This window comes from Ranitomeya imitator, chromosome 5 (assembly GCF_032444005.1).
Source record: "Ranitomeya imitator isolate aRanImi1 chromosome 5, aRanImi1.pri, whole genome shotgun sequence".
Taxonomy (NCBI): Eukaryota; Metazoa; Chordata; class Amphibia; order Anura; family Dendrobatidae; genus Ranitomeya; species Ranitomeya imitator.
In genome coordinates this window covers 261,393,953-261,409,146 of record NC_091286.1, presented here as the reverse complement: position 1 = coordinate 261,409,146, position 15,194 = coordinate 261,393,953, and the positions used below count along the sequence as shown (strand labels likewise).

The 15,194-nt window shown below is 37.9% G+C and overlaps 1 protein-coding gene across 25 annotated transcripts in view; it reads right to left on the bottom strand.

Annotated features, from left to right (window-relative positions):
• LOC138637428 (titin homolog) overlaps window positions 1–15,194 on the bottom strand; it is a 1,151,517-nt gene that overhangs the window by 945,015 nt on the left and 191,308 nt on the right. For all 25 annotated transcript variants that reach the window (XM_069726100.1, XM_069726106.1, XM_069726124.1 and 22 more), the window contains 4 exons: window positions 13,449–13,508; window positions 10,848–10,907; window positions 7,313–7,369; window positions 4,115–4,174 (listed from right to left, as the gene is read on the bottom strand). In XM_069726100.1, the coding sequence (XP_069582201.1) occupies window positions 4,115–4,174; window positions 7,313–7,369; window positions 10,848–10,907; window positions 13,449–13,508 (237 nt within the window). The remainder of the gene's footprint in view (window positions 1–4,114; window positions 4,175–7,312; window positions 7,370–10,847; window positions 10,908–13,448; window positions 13,509–15,194) is intronic.

Sequence of the window (15,194 nt, the reverse complement as noted above, 5' to 3'; positions counted from 1 at the left end):
ATTAAGTTTAGGGTAGCATCATTTCTGTCCAGGCCTATTTCATGAGTTTTTTTTTAAATTCTGTGTAAGTATGGTTGAAAAGCAATGTCTGACTTTCATCTGTTCATTTTCATAGATTTTTTATTTATTATTACTTTTGTCAGATTCAAGTTATTTCTCTGACCATTGTGGGTTTTCTGTCATTAAACGAGGGGTACCAACAATATCGGTGTGTAAGAGTCAATAGAACCTTGACAGGTAATGTTCACAAAACATGCCGCTGTGCAATTAAGCAAAAACACCAATATTTCAGTGCTAGATTGCAGAGACAATAGACATACATGAATCCCTTTAGAGAAATTTCCAAGCTGATCTTAAGTTATAAAGGTAAATACACATTGTTATAGTCTAGATAACAAACCTGCTTGTCTCTCCAATATTGCTAAATCCTTTTAAAGTAAAATTCCGAGGCTGATTGTACATTGTAAAAGGTAAGTATCCATTATTGCAGTCCCAGCAGATCACCAACCTGTCTCCCCAACACGCCATTGTTGCTTCCTCAGGTGGTGTAAGGAAGACAAACTGGTACTTCCGGGACTGCAATAATGGTATGGCTAGTGCTAAGATTGCATGTGACAGTCTTTTTCAGTTGAAATGTTCACTGTTGTGCAGTAAAATATTTTATACAGTTCACACGAGAAAACTTAAGCTTTTTTTCAGAACCTGTGGAACTGTCCAAAAAGAAGGTTACAGGTGATCATATTAAGTCTTGCATTATTTTATACCATCCATGTATGTAGACATGCAGTGGCTTGCGAAGGTATTCCCCCTTGTTGTTTTATCTATTTTGCTACATTACAATATGTGCTTAAATATTTTTGTAATCCGATTTATGTATGATGCTTCAGCACTGAAAAGTCTAAGTTGGTGCAGTAAAGTGAGAAAAATATAGGCATAAATTAAATTTATGGGATTAAATAGCTAAAAATTGGCATATGCTTATGTATTCACCCCTTTTGCAATGAAGCCTCTAAAAATTTCTGCTGCAAGAAATTACTTTCCTAAGTCACATGCTTAGTGAAAGGAAGTCCACCTGTATGTAATCTAAGTGTCACATGGTCTGTCGGTGTAAACACACCTTTTCTGAAAGGCTACAGAGGCTCCAATAACATTAAGAAAGAGGCACCACTAACCCTACAATATCATGGAGACAAAGGAGATCTCCAATAAAGTCAGGGACACGGTTGTTGAGAAATACAAGTCAGGGTTGGATTAAAAAAAAATCTCAATCTCTGATGATTCCCCAGAGCACCATCAAATCCATTATCATCAAATGGAAAAAGATGGCACCACAATAAACCTCGCAAGAGAGGGCCATCCACTAAAATTCTCAGTCTGGGCAAGGAGGGCATTAATCAGAGAGGCAGAACAGATACCAAAAGTAACCCTGGAGGAGCTGCAGAGTTCCCAAGCAGAGAGTGGAGTATCTGTCCATATGACCACAATAAGCCATACACTCCATAGAGGTGACCTTTATGGAAGAGTGGGCAGAAAAAAACACCTGCACTTACACACAAAAATTGTAAGACTAATTTTGAGTTTGCCAAGAGAGTGTTGTGGTCAGATGAGACAAAAATTTAACTTTTTGGCCACCAAGTTAAATGCTTGTCTGGCACTGAACCAACACAATTCATCTCCCGAAGAACACCATACCCAATTTGAAACATGGTGGCAGCATCATGGCTTGGGGATGTTTTTCAGCAGCAGGGACAGTGAAAATTATTCAATTTGAGGGGAAGATCAATGGTGCAAAATACAGGGATATTCTTGAGCAAAACCTGTTTCAGTCTGTCAGTGCTTTGAGACTGGGATGGAGTTTCACTTAACAAGACAATGATTAAAAGCATATAGCTAAAGCAACAATTGAATGGTTTAAAGGGAAAATGTTTAAATGTTTTGGAGAGGCGTAGTCAAAGCCCAGACCATCTTCCAATTGAGAATCTGTGGTCAGACTTGAAGATTGCTGTTCACCAGAGGAAACCATCTAACTTGAAGGAGTTTGAGCAGCTATGCCTCGAGGAACGAGCAAAAATCCCATGTGCATGAGAGCTTGGCAGACACCACTTCTAATCGGTGGTGATATCAGCCCCGTCGGTCAGAGAGCTGCGGTTCCGACTCTGTCAAAAGACAGCGTGAGTGCTCAGCTGTGATCGGAGGTATAAAGTTTACCTCCAGTCACTGGTATCAGCTGATGAGACAACTGCTCCCATCATCTGACACTTGCTGCTGCTAATAAAAGTGAGAGCAGAAGTGGCGGATAGGAGTATTCATCAGCCTCTCCTGCACTGTAAATAAATAATTTTTTTAAAAAAAACGGCATGGATTCCCCTGTATTTTTGTTAACCAGCCAGGCAAAACTCACAGCTGGGGGCTGCAATCGTGAGCTGTCAGCTTCAACAAGGCTAGTTATCAAGAATAGATGGGTCCACATGCCGCATTTTTGAATTATTTAAATGAATCATTTAAAAAATGGCATGGAGTCCCTCATTTTTGACAACCAGCCCTGCTAAAGCAGACAGCTGGACCGACGGACCCAAACAACCAGGTCTCTGCCCATCTCTAATTTTATCCTATTTGTTGTTTACTTCCCTATAAAAGGAATAGCAAATGTCCACAGTTGTAGGCATGTTCTTTACTAAACGGATGCAAACCTCAAAAAAACAGTGAAATTCTGGTTTGTGTCATAGCAAACCATTAAAGGGAACCTGTCACCCCGTTTTTTCAGATTGAGATAAAAATACTGTTAAATAGGGCCTGCGCTGTGCGTTACAATATTGTATGTAGTGTACCCTGATTCCCCACCTATGCTGCGAAATACATTACCAAAGTCGCCGTTTTCGCCTGTCAATCAGGCTGGTCAGGTCGGGTGGGCGTGGTGACATCGCTGTTTCTTCCCCAGCTTTCTGTTGGTGGCGTAGTGGTGTGCGCATGTCCAAGTGCCGAATCCACTGCGCGCAGGTGAAGAAAAAGAACGTGATCTGCGCTATTACCCTTGTCATCGGTGGGGGCGGACATCTTCCTGAGGCCACGCGTGCGCAGATGGAGTGCTCTGCTGCATGGGGCTTCAGGAAAATGGCCGCGGGATGCCGCGCGTGCGCAGATAGATCGCGGCTGCCATTTTCCTAAAGTCGAGTTTGCATCTCGGTTTCAGGAAAATGGCCACCGCGATCTCTTCTGCGCACGCGCGGCATCCCGCTGCCATTTTCCTGAAGCCCCGTGCAGCAGAGAACTCCATCTGCGCACGCGTGGCCTCAGGAAGATGGCCGCCCCCACCGATGACAAGGGTAATAGCACAGATCGCGCGCTTTTTCTTCACCTGCGTGCAGAGGATTCGTCACTTGGACATGCGCACACCACTATGCCACCAACGGAAAGCTGGGGAAGAAACAGCGATGTCACCATGCCCACCCGACCTGACCAGCCTGATTGACAGGCGAAAATGGCGACTTTGGTAATGTATTTCGCAGCATAGGTGGGGAATCAGGGTACACTACATACACTATTGTAACGCACAGCGCAGGCCCTATTTAACAGTATTTTTATCTCAATCTGAAAAAACGGGGTGACAGGTTCCCTTTAAACATGCCAGGGAGTGAATACTTTCGTAAGCCACTAGTCATGTATATTTTTTTACCAAATCAAAGATGGTGTAGTTTAATTATCTGAGATTAAAAAAACTGTTTCATGTGCACTAAGGTATTTTTGATGTGATGTGGCTCTTCTTTCTGACACTATATATCAAATAAAAAAATCTAACCTTAAAAGAATGATTTTAGACTTATGTCTCAATTTCTGCAGCCATAAAAGGGATCTTTGTTGTATGCATGTGTTTTCCAGAATCCATATGCTTGTACATACAGATTTAACAAATCCATTTATTTTTCGATAAGTGTACAGTTGTGTTTTGTCAACATTCATACTGAATAAATGACAAACTGGATACATACCATATTTCAAAGTTATTTTGACATATGTTGACACATAGAATGACATTGCAATATGGAACAAGCGATGTCAATTTTCTTGGTAAATGAGCACTTATGTGTATAGAACAATTACTAGTAACCAATACTACCTGTAGCTTGGACTTTTTTCTGGGGTTTTTCCTTTTTTTCTGGCTTTTCCTTTGCTGCATCTGTGACATATCAAGTACGTGTAATATTAGTAATACAGTATCTACAATAAACGGAAACATTCCTTGCTAAAAAAAAAATGTGTCCCTGTATAAGCTACAAACGCTAAACCAAAATATTACCCTTGAAGAACTCAACCTCCCAGCAACTGTAGCTCTCAGGCCCTCTGCATATCATATTTGTGTTCTATACTTAGCATGTATACCAGCAAACACCTTAAAAGATTGTCCTGCTTAGAAAGTTCATTTTTGAGAACCTTATCAAGTAACTGTGTTGTAACCTAAGGGTTCTCCTATTTTGGCTTTACACCTCTTGGCCATTCATCCTGGAGGACTGGTCCTGTCCTGCAATTCACTGATAACATATACATTTAAACTGGACAATATGTAATTTTTAATTGTGACTTTGCAGGGCTATAGAGTACTTATTGGCACGTTTTCCTACAGATTACAACTGATCATTGGGGGGCCTCAGCAGGGGGACACTTTTAATTTGTTTATTAATTGACCCTTTAAGTATAGGGCTTTCACCCAATTAAGGCTAAAAGAGTACATATCCTATCCTTTTTTTTAGCCTCAGTAAGGTCAGTATTTCAGAAAAAAAAAAAAGAAATGTCTAGAATGGAACAGTAGAGTATGCTATTCTGGTGAACAACATGCAATAAAAAATGTTTACTATGTGCACAATTCAGCATTGCCTTACATATACAGGGTGTCAAACAGGGAAATAGCATGGTGTAAAAAGGGCAGAAATCCAAATCACTGAACACAATTATAAAAGGGGCTTAGTGTTAATATGCAACATTGTTGAAATTCAGTGGTATGATATCAAATGAATAGTTAAAACCCTACCAGTGTGTCTTTATTAAAGAGGACCTTTCACCACTTATTACATGTTAAACTGACTGCATCATGATAAAGTGGCTGACATACTGGATAAAATGTAGTTTTTCATTCTATTTTTCCTTTCTGCTTTCTGTAGTAAAAGTTCTTGGTTTGTGAAGTTTAGAAGCAAATTTTTCTTTCAATAAAAGGAGGCATTAGGAGAGATTCTTATTTAAGGGCGTTTTCTTCTTCCCCTGCATAACGTTGTCCAATCATAAGCAGGCAGCATCATACATGGGGGAAAAAGCAAACACTACCAGAGAATCTCTGAACAGGCTTTCTCACTATGATCTGGTCAGACTAATGTCTAACAATGTCATGGTGAGATCTCTCTGTAGGAGTTTACCATCATTGAAAGTGCAGGGATAAGAGAAGAGCTGTGATGTGTGTCATTACATACATCACCTTGTATACATCCCAGGCATCAAGGAATAATGTCCCAATAGCTGACATAGATTCAGAGAAGTGTATGTGACATGATGCATTCTGCAGATATGCCAGTTATTGCCGGGGAATTATTCCCTGGTGTGACACACAACACAGCTTTTTTCTCCTATATATTACTGACAAATTATGATTCAGCAAAGTCATACAGAATAAAAGTAAATGTCATAGAGAAGAATCTTTGTTAACACTCCCTTGATTGAAGATGAAATTATTTTCTACGCTTTACAAGACAACATCTCTGAATTCAAAGAAAAAAAAAAAAAGAAAAAAATGTGGCCTGTCATAATGAAGCCCATGTAGCCTGTAAAAAATGTGAACGATCCTGTTTAAAGCAGAAGTGAGTTAAACTTTCACCTTGGTAATATGAATGTTGAAAATGTGTCCTTAAAAGGGGTATTCCTACCTCCAAGATCCTATCCCTAAATGTAGTAATGTAATTATATTAGGAAATACCTTCAATTAGAAATGAAGCATAGTTCTTCAGATTAGCTATGCCACTTACCCCATGTGAAGGGTATTGCAGTAGCTTGAAAAACCATGTTTATGATCACTAACAACTAAATAACTAACTGTTCCTCTATGAGTGAGCTTAATCTTGGATTCCTAAGTTAGCGCAATGCCCTACACATGGAGTAAGCGATACAGCAAATCAGAAAAACTATACTACATTGCTAATTGGAGCTATTTGATAATATTATTGTTATTATTACACCTACTACATATTGGGATAGGATCTTTGAGATAAAAATACCCCTTTAAATTAAATAGTAAAAATAAATAATAATAAAAATAATAAAGGAGCAAGGACCATCCCTATATCTAATACTACATTTTCTGTAAAGGTTAAGCACCCTGCAGTGTGACACTTTTATAATAATAGAGGTAAATGCTTATTACAGTCCTGCAGCTTGAATTCTTTCCAAATTAGCAGCGTTATTGATAATGAAATAAAGTTATGATGAATGGGTCTCTTCAGCAATGTCATATATTAAATATGCTAATGTACAATACTGATATAGTCTGTACATTCACCCTTAAGTAATTATGCGGTTTACTAATGCAACATAAGCCATGATTATTACGGCTTAGTGAAAAGCACATATACTCTGACCGTAAGTTAACCTGCAGTAATATATGAGCGCTGCGCTCACAGCTATTGCATAATATAAAAGTAATGCTAGAACTGCTCATTTTACGAGTGAGAATACCTGATGAAATGCTCGTAAGGCCGCAGGGAATGTGGATGCTCAAATGTAACATTACAAGTCGGTAAATAACATTAGGCTGACGGTCCAGAACCTGCATTATGTCTACCGCTGTCATAACACAACCTGAGTCAACCAACCGACAGGCACGGAGGCCACTGGAAAGTTCTTCTAATAAACTTCTATGAATAATATCTGTGATCTTATCATAGCCGGGAGCAGTAAAGAAATTGATAGTGATGGTATATAACTTTTAACGGGGGATTTGGAAATTCAGCTGACATTGTTCGGAGTTCTTCTTTACAGATTGAGTTGGGCCATTGGATTAGTCATAAAAGTTGGGTTACTGCATTTTATCTATACATGCACATGCAATAATATTTCTTTAATCCGTCCAGAAAAGGAAACACAGATTCTGGGGCCGCAAAAATTAGAGTATTAGACGGCATAAAAATTTGCAAATAATAAATGGTCGAAACATGTGTCATGCAATCAGATTGGAGCGGAATTAGAGATATTTTACAGTATTAGTTCTCCCATAAAAAAATGGGAAAATAATAAATACTTTACAGTTTACACAGCAAATGCTATACCAGCTACTAACCTTTGGTTACAGATTTCTTTTCAGCCTTTTCTTTCTTTGGTGTTTCTTTTGGTACAGCTGAAATACAGCAGATAGAGTTCTAATAAGCACAGCGTTCGCTGAAGAAATCCAAAAGATTGTTCGTGGCCTAATGGCCTTGGCTCAGTAATTAGATCCGTCAATCATCCTTGCGGAAACCAGAAAAGCACTGTCTCCATGGCTGGTTTTTGTGGGCTTTTCAGGACACACACTATCGGCCATATACATTTTATTTCACATTTACTTCTTCTGATATATATATATATATATATATATATATATATATATACTGTATATATATATATATATATATATATATATATATATATATATATCTGTATACTCCATCACAGTGTGAATATTATGATCACAGTTTGACGGAAAAATTTGATGCCTATGAAAGAGAGACATTATAGGGTATAAAGTTAAATATTCAAAGTAATTGCACAGACAATAAAAGGGTAATATCAGTAGGACGAGGGAAGCTGAATATTTTTAAAGATCTTTATTACATCAGCTAGTTATAAAAATGAAGTTGCGAGCTTTGTAGGTGTTACAGTATCTTCTGATGATTCTGCCAAGCAATGTTTCCCCCCTAGCTACCTAAAAAGAAAAATGTTAAAAGAAAAGTTTAATGAGAACCGTAGATTTCGAACATTAACATTTCCAGATCGAAGGGCTACTTTTGAATTGATGATAACAAGTATTTTTTTTAAGAGAATATAAAAGGTTTCCCCTTTTATTGTAAAATATGGGTGCAACTATTCCTGCTATGTTGGTCTAAAAGAGGAGGCTACAATACCAGTTATTTCACCCACATCTATACTTGCGGAGCACAATGACACATTACTATAATAGATGTATACTTGAAGTATATATTAATAATAATTTGATCTTTCAGGTCATTATCTGTCCTGCTTTTAAAATAACACCTGCTCATTGTGTGCCTCCGCAAATGTAGAAAGACAATTATAATGTAGGACTGCGCACTATAGTTTTTTCTTTGACTGTATTTAGAAAGCTTCCGAATTGGAATGTCTTTACTGAAATTGCATTAGTTAAATCAGGTTTTTACGCAATCTATTTTGAAAAAATAATATTTGCTTGTTTTTTTTATTTACAATATTACTATCTGTAATAATTTCTTCACGACATGCACAGTATATATATGGCACAAGTCAGAAGTGGGTGCACAGGGTAGGCTTACACTGTAAGCCCGCCCCATACCCTGCACGCAATGGCTGTGTATTACAACCAGGACCTGCCGCTAACAATCGCAGGTGAAGTGAAGCTCCACCCAGAATTGTTAACCTGTTAAGTGTCACTGACAATCTCTGATAGCGGCATTTAACACATGTTGCCATGTGTCATTACCTCTTCCCACCCGGCTCGTCGATAGGTAGTCATGACAGCTGATGACCCCCGCAGTTGTCATTACGAAACTCCTTTGAAACCGTGCCTGCACCTTGGCTTCAAAGGAGACCGTGATTTCTGCAAACTTCAGAATGTTTTTCCACCACTAAAATATTAAAAAAACTGGACATATTTGATATCACTGTAATCACAATGATAAGGAGAATCATATTTCATGGTCATTTTACCACAAAATTAAACTGTAAAAACTATTCCCAAAAACAATGTCAGAATTATCTTTTTTCGAGAAAACTATGTGGTAAAATGCATGGTGTCATTCAAAAAGTACAACTAAACTAACAAAAAAACAATTTATATGAAAAATTAAAAGAGTTATAGCTCTGGGAAGAAGTAGTGGTGGTACACTGATCCATACAGTGAGTCAAATATGGCAAGAACCAATAAACCAAAGTATAGAAAAACTATAGTTCATCTTTAATTTCAGAAAATTCCTAGTACCTTGAAGGTATCCTCAAATTCCGCATAGGAAACCATCAATCACTATGAAAAAACTGTGTTTTTTAATGATGGCCCCAGGAAAAAAAAACCTCTGCTGCAGAGAATAAGTTCATCAAAGTTATTTTGTCTCATCTGTCCATAGGACATTGTCCCAGAAGCTTTGTGGCTTGTCAACATGTAGTTTGGCAAATTCCAGCCTGGCTTTTTTATGATTTTTTTTCAACAATGGTGTCCCCCTTGGTCATTCCCCATGAAGTCCTCTTTGGCTCATACACCGACGGATGGTGCGATCTGACACTGATGTTCCTTGAGCTTGAAGTTCATCTTTAATCTGTTTAGAAGTTTTCTGGGCTCTTTTGTTAACATTTGTATTATCTGTCTCTTTGAATTGTCAAAGGAAGGTTGGCTACAGTCCCATGGATCTTAGAATTTTGAATAATATGTGCAACTGTAGTCACAGGAACATCAAGCTGCTTGGAGATGGTCTTAGAACTTTTACCTTTAACATGTTTGTCTATAATTTTCTTTCTAATCTCCTGAGACAACTCTTTCCTTCGCTTCCTCTGGTCCATGTTGAGTGTGATACACACCATGTCACCAAACAGCACAGTGAGTATCTATAGCCCTATATACAGGCCACTCACTGATTTCAAGATTGTAGACATCTGTGATGCTAGTTAGTTTACACACCTTGATTTAACATGTCCCTTTTGTCACATTATTTTCAGGGGTACCATCATTTCTGTCCAGGCCTATTTCATGAGTTTTATTTTCTCAAAAAATTCTGTGGAAGCATGGTTGAAAAGCAATGTCTGACTTTCATTTGTTCATTTTCATAGATCTTTTATTTATTATTACTTTTGTCAGATTCAAGTTATTTCTGTGACCATTGTGGGTTTTTCTGTCATTAAACGAGGGATACCAACAATTTAGACCACATATGTATAAGGTTAGGGTGCGATCAAAGGGATTTGTCTTGTTGTGGCTTATGGGCTCTAATGAAATGGACAATTTGTGCATTAAATACCTTCATTTTTTAATGGATTTACTATACCAGAATGCAGTTCAAATTTCATATATTTGATAGTTGAATATAGCATTTCAGATTGCAGCTGTATTTCTTTGTTTAGGCAGAATAGTCGTGACAGCTTGTACTTGTTCACTTTTGTCTTATTCTGTTTGGAGATGCGGTTTAGTTCATTGATTTTTGTAGTTCACGATTATCTTGCTGTGTTAACAGGCTGCGAATCACTTGATAAACGAGCAAAACGCCCGTTCATTGTTGAAATGCTCTTTTGCTCAGTGCAAAAGAACATCGTTCTTGGCGGTGCATCATCCTGTGTAAACAGGGCTCACTTTGCTGAGAACCATGGTAGACAGTGAGCATTGAGCAATCTATTTTGCTCACTTTAGTCTACCTGTGTAAACAGGCTATTAAAGGACCACTGATCAGTAGATATTCACCAATTGGCAATTGTTTAGTGCTGCTGGTCTGTTCATGTAAACAGGCAGGTAACATTTCCATGGTTGATCCTTTTTCTTCTCCCAGGAGATCCCACCAGAGCAGTTTACTATTAGCTTACTCTACTCTTGCCGTTGAAAACACATGGACACAATTTAAAACACATATGTTGAACGCACATACCTTTGATCGTCACCTTTTTTTCAGCTTTCGTCTTTGTATCAGGCTTCTCCTTTTCAGCAGCTACAGTAAATAAGTAAATAGATTCAATAGTTTTTGAGGGTTTGCTTGGAATTTGCAATCAGCTATTCTTTTACAATACAACTGAACTATGATTCACACGAGTACTCAACATGATTGCAGTGGTTATGGGTTTATTGCAATACAGCTGTGTCACAAGTGATTTTTCCATAGGGCTCTTTTGAAAAAGAGAATTTTTAGGAGATTCTTTCATTTTGGCAAGCCCGCTATGATCATTATAGGTTATTCATTGGTATGATTCAGTAGACTATCTGATCTGATATGACATTGTCTGCCAATTCAAATGATATATTGCTAACCTACAAAACATTGCATTAAATAGATGTTCATTATCCCCTCCTGCCCTATACAGAAACGCTCATCATTTAGAATTGTTTTCATAATTGTTTTTTTTTTTTAAAGAAAGTTACAGCAATATCATTTTAAAATATTTCATGATTCGTGAATGGAGTTATTATATTTTTTACAGCACTCTTCTACACCATCTTGTCATCAATAAATTCTATTCAAAGACTTTATAAAGCAATCTACATACATGGAAAGTAAGTATTAAATATATGGCAATAAATGAAACTATCACGTATAATAGTGCTTGTGCTGACCTTACAAGAAAAATAAAACATGGCAATCCACTGTAGCAGAAAATAAGGACACATAATCAGGCCAGAAAAAAATCATTAAATATATGATCAAGGAAACAGCTATTTGACGCTGTATTAAATTCTGTATTGTTTGCACGTGAAATTATTGACCGTGACTCTCTTTTAATATGTCAACTGTTATTGTGGTCTTGTACGCTAAGCAGTATCTTCTGATCTTGTGACATATGTGTTATGGAGGCTGGAAGAGGTTAACTGCTGTTAAATCCATTGAGTCAAATAATTGCATTATTGACGCTCGGTGATATGGATGCAGGTTAACTTTTATTAGAGATGAGTGGTAAATAGGAAACTAGGTTTATTGAAAAACTTTTACTATCTATTAAACCTTGCATTTATTTGCCCAAAGAGAGGATTTTTCACTTGTTATAAAAGTGAAATACACCACAATATGAATCATATGTAATAAGTCTAGGTGGGTATTAACACTAGGTGTCTAATAAATTTCACATATGAAAAGGTGAATAACCAAAAATAAATATATAATAAAAATATAATTTTAATGATACATAAAGATAAAAATGTATGTATTAAATTTAGGGTGGGCAATAGAAAGCTCAGTTAGAAACGTATAAGAAAAAAGGGTATAATATAAATTGTGTTCTCTGGACAAATATGTAAATATCGGTTTGTGCAGACAAGATATAGCAAGCAAGAGTGTAAAAAATGTATAAAGAAGAATGCAAAATAGTATTCAGTAAATGAATACATAATCATTATTTATATAAATACACTGCATCAATCACACATCAGACATAGAGGGTTGAGTGGACCCATGGAAGTTCAGGTTCTGGTACCCGACCCAAACTTTATTCAAATGTTCGGTTTTGGTATCAGAACTGTACATGAACTTGAACTAGTACCACATTAAAAACAATGGGGACCTGAAATTTGTATCTGTCTAGAACGGACTTCCCCCGGAACTGTGAATATTGCAACGGACTACCGGGAAAGTCTGTGTTTGGCGTTTAGCCCCGGACAATAATTATTTGGTAGGAACAACAAACTTTTAAGTTCATGTGCGCTCATCTCGACAGACATAGCATGGAACAGATAACAGCACATACGTGAGGACCCCAGGAGTGAGGGGAATACTAGATAACATGACCAGCTCTATCCTCGCCTACTGTATTCTCACCCGTCCCTTGTAGATTGTGAGCCTTCGCGGGCAGGGTCCTCACTCCTCCTGTACCAGTTATGACTTGTATTGTTTAAGATTATTGTACTTGTTTTTATTATGTATACCCCTCCTCACATGTAAAGCGCCATGGAATAAATGGCGCTATAACAATAAATAATAATAATAATAACAGATCTCTATAAATGTTATCTCATCCAATGTGGATGACTTAAGACGCTTCATGCACACAAAGCAGGGAAAGATGACAGCAATCGCAAGAAGATAAGAGGCTCCAGATCAAGGCCAGAGGTGCCCATCACACCGAACCGTCCATATGTGAATATAGCAAAAGTTCTTTTTTTGTACCTTACATACTAGAATGCTGTAACAGATAGCTAAAAGATGCTAGCCGTACGTCTTATAGGGAAAACCTGTTGACAGGTTCCCTTTAACATATATGAGCCCTATTTTGACATCTAAACATTTAAAATCTGAAAGGTGATGGAGCAATTGCCTTCACAATTGAATTTTCCCACACATTTTGCATTGGTCCATAGCGAGATAACTTTTGCCATGGGCATACCTCTGCCTGCCTAAACCAGCTTTAACTGACATACATTTTGCTTACCACTAGTACATTTTATACCCAAGCAAGGAGGAGCAAATCAACAAACTACACACCATCATTAAAACAATGCCATAGATCTCAATTCTGGATGTTTTCTAGGTATGTAAAGTGTTTACCTTTGGAAGGAACTTTCTTTTTGGGCTCTATTTTGATTTCAGCCTTCTGTTTCTGGACATCTAAAGTAAAAAAAGAAACCAGCACCATTTATCACTCACCTATATATTTATAGAAACAATACAATATACAATATGTATTACCAATTTATTAACACATCAAAATTGGTCCCATTTACCATTAAGATATGCTGTAAATATATAAGAAGTATATGTGTACGCATGAAAATATGATCACCTATCAGCCTCTTAATACAGCTTAAAAAAAAAAAACACAAAATTGAGCTTAACTTAAGTTGGTATACATGCAGAGGTAAAACGCATGTTAAAAATGGCCACAAAACATAAAACCTACAAGAGAAAAAAGTAAATGAAAACCCTGATATAACTAAGTAAAAAAAGGAAAAATGCATTTAAATAACACAGAGTTTTTAGTAATACTGTTTTTTGATAAAAAAAATAGCACAAAAGCCATCCCACCTCGTCACGGTAACTCTGATCGGGACAGTCCTACAGTGGGGCAAAAAAGTGTTTAGTCAGTCAGCAATAGTGCAAGTTCCACCACTTAAAAAGATGAGAGGCGTCCGTAATTTACATCATAGGTAGACCTCAACTATGGGAGACAAACTGAGAAAAAAAAAATCCAGAAAATCACATTGTTTTTTTAACATTTTATTTGCATATTATGGAGGAAAATAAGTATTTGGTCAGAAACAAACAATCAAGATTTCTGGCTCTCACAGACCTGTAACTTCTTCTTTAAGTCTCCTCTTTCCTCCACTTATTACCTGTAGTAATGGCACCTGTTTAAACTTGTTATCAGTATAAAAAGACACCTGTGCACACCCTCAAACAGTCTGACTCCAAACTCCACTATGGTGAAGACCAAAGAGCTGTCAAAGGACACCAGAAACAAAATTGTAGCCCTGCACCAGGCTGGGAAGACTGAATCTGCAATAGCCAACCAGCTTGGAGTGAAGAAATCAACAGTGGGAGCAATAATTAGAAAATGGAAGACATACAAGACCACTGATAATCTCCCTCGATCTGGGGCTCCACGCAAAATCCCACCCTGTGGGGTCAGAATGATCACAAGAACGGTGAGCAAAAATCCCAGAACCACGCGGGGGGACCTAGTGAATGAACTGCAGAGAGCTGGGACCAATGTAACAAGGCCTACCATAAGTAACACACTACGCCACCATGGACTCAGATCCTGCAGTGCCAGACGTGTCCCACTGCTTAAGCCAGTACATGTCCGGGCCCGTCTAAAGTTTGCTAGAGAGCATTTGGATGATCCAGAGGAGTTTTGGGAGAATGTCCTATGGTCTGATGAAACCAAACTGGAACTGTTTGGTAGAAACACAACTTGTCGTGTTTGGAGGAAAACGAATACTGAGTTGCATCCGTCAAACACCATACCTACTGTAAAGCATGGTGGTGGAAACATCATGCTTTGGGGCTGTTTCTCTGCAAAGGGGCCAGGATGACTGATCCGGGTACATGAAAGAATGAATGGGGCCATGTATCGTGAGATTTTGAGTGCAAACCTCCTTCCATCAGCAAGGGCATTGAAGATGAAACGTGGCTGGGTCTTTCAACATGATAATGATCCAAAGCACACCACCAGGGCAACGAAGGAGTGGCTTCGTAAGAAGCATTTCAAGGTCCTGGAGTGGCCTAGCCAGTCTCCAGATCTCAACCCTATAGAAAACCTTTAGAGGGAGTTGAAAGTCCGTGTTGCCAAGC